This window comes from Phacochoerus africanus, chromosome 1 (assembly GCF_016906955.1).
Source record: "Phacochoerus africanus isolate WHEZ1 chromosome 1, ROS_Pafr_v1, whole genome shotgun sequence".
Taxonomy (NCBI): Eukaryota; Metazoa; Chordata; class Mammalia; order Artiodactyla; family Suidae; genus Phacochoerus; species Phacochoerus africanus.
The window spans coordinates 44,028,868-44,036,181 of NC_062544.1; the positions used below are offsets into that span (position 1 = coordinate 44,028,868).

The window sequence follows — 7,314 nt, forward strand, 5'->3', positions numbered from 1 at the left end:
ATAAAGTTTTTATTGAAGTTTATACACATCAGCAGTACAAGATTTGCTGATGACTAAAATATGGTAAGCCACCACAGAGATAAAATAAACAAAAGAAAAATTTAAATTATAAATTCAGACAGTGGGTTTTAATTTAGTAAGCTCCTGTGTACTTAGGTGAAAACTAACACTAGAATTGTATTACAAACGTGAAATTGTAATGAAGAAAACAGCTTTTATAGATAGAATTGAGACATAACTATCTGGTAGAACTCAGAGAAACAACAAAAAATATTTGGAATTAACTAGCTTAGTAGAAAACCTAATTTCTAGTTTATAGAGTCAGCTGACAATTGTATAATAATTTGAAAAAAGCTCTTCTCCTTGTTTGATGTCCCTGAGTGCAACAAGAACAACACATCGGAGTGGACTGAAAACAAAAAGAAACATGGACAAAAGTTAGGAGTATTACCAGATACATATTTTTAATATAACCAATATGGATTTTATAATTTTATTCAGTTTCCTTACTATCATCTTAGTTTATGTATTTGATTTCCAAGACGAAACAGTTCTTATGCCTGATGGAGGTATTTTTGAGCACAGTATGTTTACATCATTCAAAAAGACCACAGATCAATAAGTTTATACAAATGACTGCTTCTTCAGAAAATGTTTCTATGTCCAGGCTCTCAAAACTGGTATCACAAAAAGCATTTTAAAATGACATTCATTATGGTTTAACACTTTTAAGAAATTATTTTGTATTTTTTATTCTGCAAAGCTGGAAACACTTATAATGTATTGGGATTTTTTTTATTATTATTATTTTGTCTTTTTAGGGCTGCACCTGCGGCATATGTAAGTTCCCAGGCCAGGGGATGAATCAAAGTTGCAGCTGTCAGCCTATCCACAACCACAGCCATGCTAGACCTGAGCCGTGTCTGCGACTTGCAACGCTGCTCATGACAACACTGGATCCTTAACCCATTGAGCGGGGCCGGGGATTGAACCCATGTCCTCATGGATACTAGTTGGGTTCTTAACCCACTCTGAGCCACAAAGGGAACTCCCTGGAATTTTAAAAAATACTTTTTATGGACACAAGAAGACATATCCAAACATTCACTGTTCCTACCCATTCAACTTTTCATGAACTTGTTGAATAGTGATAATATTGTGCCCCCAAATCCTCATTGTTAAATGCACAAACACATTAGTGAGACAAAAAAGTTATAAAGTTTTAATGACAGGAAATAGTTTTAAATATCATTCATCTTCAAAGGACAATAGGACCCATACAAAATAAAGTCTGCTAGCAACTGGCAGCTCAATGAAATGATATAGATAATACCTTTCTAAAGTATTGTTAGTAAAGAATGCTTAGCTCTACAGAATTATTTAAAAATTCTTTAATTATTAAAATTTTAATTTAATATTAATTTATGCAATGTAATAATATGTGCCATTAATATGAATAATTAATATTTAATTAACATTAATTTAATTATTTTAAAAATACAGAATATTTAAACATTGTTTCTTGTATTCTCAGTGGGCTTTCCATTTAATCATCAGATAATAAATGTTATGTTAAAAATAGGTATTTTCTTTTATGTGGAATCTGAAAAATACAACAAACTAGTGAATATAACAAAAAAGAAGCAGACTCACAGATATAGAGAACAAACTAGTAGTTACCGCAGGTGGGGGCGGGGGGAGGCGGGGAGGAAGGGGCAATATGGGGTGGGTGAGCAGGAGGTATAAACTACTGCATGCAAGATGGGCTCAAGGATGAACTGTACACACAGGGAATAGAGCCAATATTTTGAAGTAATGGTAAATGGAAAGCAACTTTTAAAAATTATATTAAAATTTTAAAAAATTATGGTAAAAACAAAATATATAACTTCTGAATATTTCATTTTTTTCATTGTTAAATTTCTGAAGCTAATAGCGAGATAGGCAAAAGAAATAATTTGGCCCCTTTCAACCCAGTACTCTCATGTAAGGTGGAGAATGGGAGCCTTAAAATGATTAAAGTAAAAATTCATTTGAAGATTGCGTAAGTAGGAAAAACCACAGAATCACCTGAAATAAACTTTAAGATTGATATTTATAAAGAACTACATAGAATAAAAGTGGGTAATAATAGGCAGAATGAGCTAAGTTAATGGAAAATTTAAAATTTTAAGCCTACATTAAGGTGTGATGAACAGAAAAATGTTAGATTTTTCACTAAAAAAAAAACTTACCCCAAACAACATACTTTTGTGCTTTTTTCCTAGAAAATGTATTTTGTTAGGTACAGCATAAGGTAGAAGATAGGAAAAGCTCTTCTAGAAGACTAACCTTTGTTTGTCATAGCTGTAGGCAATATTTGGAAGATACTGCTTCAGTTCTATAGGGAAAACTGCAGGCACATCAAATTCCTGATAACAGACATTAGCTGCCTTGTCTAGAAAAAAAGCACAAAATTTTTAGAAATAGAGCCATTTTACAAAGTCAAGGAAAACAGTCCTGAATTATGGCACCTGATGTATGGTTTTCTAAATTATCAGAAAATGCTCAAATTAATAATCATTATTATGTTCCAGGTACTGCTAGAGTATATATATACACACGTTTGTATGTTTTATTATTTACTTTTTGAAGAGCAGGAAACAGAGGCTCAGAAAGGGTAAAAGTGAAGTAGAAGAGTCAGGCTTCATGTTCATGTCTCCCTAACACCACAGTCTATGTTAAATGTAGCCAGAGGATCAAACTTATAGGAAGGATAAGCCCAAGAGAGGGAGGTGATTCACAAACTTAGCAACAGAAAGGGGATAGCAGTCTAGTGATTAATCCATAAGGTTATGTTAAGGCGCTAACAAAATACTCTCTAAATTAACTATTAAAAATATTAAAATAATCATCAAAAGGGAAATTATCAATTGCCTACATTTACTGCAAAATCAGAATTAAAAAGTAAATTAAATAATTCCAATTAAAGTATATTATTAGCTCCCCAAGTTTTCTCTTTGATATCTACCCTTAAAAAGTTAGGAGTTTACTCAAGGGCTTGGAATAACTGAGATGTTAAGCTTAACTGCCTCTGGCACTCAGTCATACGGCAAAGGAGAAGCATTACCACTGATGTATTTATATCTCACAGCCCCAAGGTGCCAACTTACCATTTGAACAATTGTTGACATACTGTCCTACAGCCAGTGGATTATGAATTTCTGATGTTAGCCATGTACTATCACTCATTTTTAAAGGGCCAAGTCGATCCCTCCCATTGCAAGATCTGAAACAGGTAAAAGCTTTGGCTGAAAGATCGTTCCCTCTGTTATCTTAAAATAGAAAGTTAACTCTAGCATTAAACAGTGCAATTTTTCTGAAAGAACTTTTGTTTAATCACTAAGGCAGCTGCCTAAATAGATTTTTATTTAAAAAGAACAAATACTAGTGGTCATAGACACTGTAGGGTGATTCTGTTTCCTATAACTAAATTTGAACATGGCACTAACTTACCTATACACAACTTTTGATATTCCTTTGTCATTTCCATCAATGAGTACCCCATCCAGGCATCTAAAAATAAATGGATTTCCAATGGACTGGAAAAAGACTGGCTCATATTTCTGATATACTGTACCTAGCATATAAGATAAGGCATAGCAACATATAAAAATCATAAACATCATGATAAGGACCTTTTTCTGGGACATAAACATAACATGGAAGAATTTTCTTTCATTTATCTACCTTTTTCTAATATTTCACTTCTAGACCATCACATTCTCTTTGGCTACTTTCTTTCATTAATGAGTGCCCAATAGCAGATGGAGCATAGAAACAACTTGTCCACACAGGCAAATAAAATATGACTATTTTGGTTAACAAAAATGTGAATATCACATTTTAGGCTCAGTTTTTGTTTGTTTGTTTTTTAGGCCCACACCTACAGCATGTGGAAGTTCCCTGGCTAGGGGTCGAACTAGAGCTGTAGTGCCGGCTTACGCCACAGCCACAGCAATTTGGGATCCGAGCCGCGTCTGTGACCTACACCACAGCTCACCTCAACCCACTGAGCAAGGCCAGGGATGCAACCTGCATCCTCTTGGATACTGGTTGGGCTCATTACCACTGAGCCACAATAGGAACTTCCTAGGCTCAGTTTTACAAAGTCGTGTTTTTGTTTTTATTTTTTAAAGTAGAGTGTGATTTGGCTTTTAAGAAATGTATTTTATTAAGAATCGAATATATGGGAATAGATGAGTCTAACATTCAGGTTGTTTTTCTTTTCATTAGCAATGGAGAAAAAGAATAAATACTTACAGAGTGCTTCCTATGTTCCAGGAATGTGAATCTATTTATTAATTTTAGTATTTTTGCTGGCTTGTCCTATTTAGTCTTTACAGAGTTGGGAGGAAACTGAGACCCTCTTAGGGACATAAGATGAGAAAATAGTAGAATGACTTTTTAAAAACATAGGTTTATCTGACTCAAACATTCACACCTCCCTTCCACTATACCAAATAATATGTTTAGCAAATAACATAGTCCACTGGGCATTCTAGCCAATGATCTTTTGCAAAGAAGTGGCTTTACTTTTCAAGTTTAGAAATGACAGGAAGGTATTTATTCAGTGATTTATATGTTTAAATTTTATCTTTCAGGCTTTAATTCATATCATATTTTAGCTTTAATTATTTACTACCTAAGCCAAATTGACTTATTCTCCAGTGCTTTCTAAGTAATCAATCTTATCAAGGTAGGCCATACTATAATCTCCTAAATTTAAACATTAATTAGAAAAATTTCCTTAAAAATGCATTCATCCCAACAAATACTACAGTATACTTTCTAACACATTAAGATAATTTACAAACAGTTAATTTCCAAATCAGGATTTTAAAATCTATGGAAATGAGAGTTTCCAATTCAACCTCTTACTCTAAGGATCACAGTGCTAGGTATTTTGTTGAACTTTTATTTATCTGTATATAAGAAACCCTTAGCAAAGTACTAATTGTGTCATTACCAGGATACATAGATACAACCGCATCTTTTGGTACCAATCCTTTTGTAACGAATACACCTTTTCCAGCAGAAATTAATGAGCTAGGTGCTCGGGCAACACTGAAACCCAATGTCTTATAAAGAATTTCTTCTGGTTTAAGGGTAGTTCGCTGTTGATGTCTGTATTCAAGGTGTTTCACCCTTAGATGCTGAACTGACAGTAGCTCTTGATATTTTGATTTGACAGGTTCTGGAAGCACAGTCAAGATATCTGATTGTTTATCGAGATCATTTATAAAGAGTGCCTGGAAAACTTTCAGTAACATTCCCAGGACATCTTCATCTGAGATAATTTTGTCTCTGGATTCATCTGGAACATATCGGAGGGTCCTGAAAATGGGAAAAGTTTCTATTCACTACCCTTCCGTTGATAAAAGCCACGCTGTCTTCCGTGTTACTGACCTTTATGAAGATTATTCCCATGTGTATGAAGGGCATAAAACTAAGAAGTTCTGAAGGGTTGTTTGGGTATAGTTCTAGTTACCTGACTCCCAACAATAGCTACACAAGACAATAACAGCCAATATATATGAAAGGATTATTCCATGCCAAATTCTCTTGGGTACTTACATTCATTATCTCATTTTTGCAGACAAGAAAACTGAAGCTTAGAGATACTAGAGAACCTGCCCAAAGTCCTAACTAAAACTGCTAAGTGGGAGAACTAGAAACAGAAAGAGGGCTAGTTCCTCACAACACCCTCAGCCTTATGTGAATGCTATTCCATAACAAGACTCCTCGTATTGCAAATAACTCTTTTTTTACAGGCGTGTAGTTTCAAAGACAAATTTAACATATACTTTGTCACATTAGTCCCTGGAGTAATTACTTCTTCAATGACGACATCACTTTTTATTTCCGTAAATAATTTTCAAGTATTCTAGTTCTGAACAAAAAGGAACCAATTTCAGCTTCACAGTTTGATAGTAATGATTCATTTGAATTTACGTTTCCATAGTATGAAACATTGGGAAAGCTCTCTGGTTATTAATTTGCCTTCAACAGAGCGAGTTTAGTGAGCATTGTCGACTTCTTCAGATCACTAGCAGGCAACTTGCTAAAGCTGGCAATAATAGTGATCCTACGGCCACCCACTCAGCTAGATCCTCTTCTTCAGGCGCTGAATCCGTATTCTAAACCCAAAACTACGGCGTGCTTTTAGCGATTCTTTTAGCTCACACAGCTGGGCTACTTTCACCATATAAACTACGGAGTTGTGAAAATAAAATTACAGTTTGCCTTTTCTAAGGAATTTCAAGCTCCCAACTATACCTTGGCAGAGAAAAGGCCACACACCCTCACGCCCTACAACTTTTCTTTTTCAAAAGTTTCTATTTTTTGCCCAAACACTGGTACCCCAGCCCTTGAGGACAGCGGAAAAAAGCCACCACCCGCGGACAAGACCTAGCTGACAGCGCAGCGCAGAGGACGACGGGAAATAGCCCTCAGGCCCCGCCCACCCAAAGCCCCAAGCCCTTTTCAGGACCCCAGGCCCCTCTGCCTCATCCACCTCTGGCCCCGCCTTCCTCGGACCCCGCCCACTCAGGTCCCTCCCGCCTCAGGGCCTCTGGACCGTCTTAGGCTCCGCCTGCTTGAGGCTCCGCCCATCTCGGGCCCTCTGTTTTAAGTTTCAGCGGCCACAATGGCGTCCCTGGGCAGAAGAAAAAGGCTTCTGGTCCGGCCGCCCAGCCTTCTCACCTCGGGTTGTGGCTTAAGTTCAGCGCAATCCAGGGTACGAATCGATACTTATAACGGCGCCATCGCTGCTGGAGGTCCCGCAACAGGCGGCCCGGCATGGCTGTCCCGTGGCGGCGTGATGGGGACTGCAGGGGAGTGAGTCGCGGTCTCGGGCCCTCCCCGCTCCGAGGAGGAGCGGAGGCCGCCCCGTCCCGCCCCTTCCCGGTCTCCGCCCTCAGTCCCAGGCTCGGTGGCCCGGGTACCTCTGGCTCCTGTCGCCTGTGTCTCGGTGCCTCCGCGTTACTGACCCAGCTTGCTGAAACAGGTGCGTAGAGCCGTGGGAGAGCCCCTTGTTCCCTTTTAATTTCTCCATTCGTTCGTGTGTATTTACAATCACGCGCACTTTTAGAAGTTTAGACAACGCTTATTTTCAGTGGAGATAAACTGCCAGAATAACTCAACCATCTTCACATCAGCAGGTGTTTATTGGGACATAAATGTGTTGATGCGTTTTCCTCAGGCTGGAAATCTGCTTTCCTGTTTTTTAAGAGTGAGCGTAGATCCTAGCCTAAAGTCTAAATTGAACAAGTC

General features: G+C 37.5%; 1 protein-coding gene across 1 annotated transcript; it reads right to left on the minus strand.

Annotated features, from left to right (window-relative positions):
* Positions 1 to 6,920, minus strand: SETD9 (SET domain containing 9). Its single transcript, XM_047757703.1, has 6 exons — positions 6,745 to 6,920; positions 5,009 to 5,376; positions 3,496 to 3,619; positions 3,153 to 3,268; positions 2,332 to 2,437; positions 1 to 409 (listed from the first exon to the last, which is right to left on the minus strand). The coding sequence occupies exons 1-6, from the start codon at positions 6,840 to 6,842 to the stop codon at positions 322 to 324; spliced, it is 900 nt and encodes a 299-aa protein (XP_047613659.1). The 5' UTR covers positions 6,843 to 6,920; the 3' UTR covers positions 1 to 321.
* Between the last annotated feature and the right edge of the window lie 394 nt (positions 6,921 to 7,314).

Excerpts from the sequence above, each read along its gene's own strand:
- SETD9 (XM_047757703.1), bottom strand. The coding sequence starts at position 6,842 with ATGCCGGGCCGCCTGTTGCGGGACCTCCAGCAGCGATGGCGCCGTTAT. Across the intron at positions 3,269-3,495 it reads ATATCAAAAGTTGTGTATAG|ATCTTGCAATGGGAGGGATC; the intron begins GTAAGTTAGTGC and ends TACCTGTTTCAG. Across the intron at positions 410-2,331 it reads TACAGCTATGACAAACAAAG|TCCACTCCGATGTGTTGTTC; the intron begins GTTAGTCTTCTA and ends TTTTGTTTTCAG.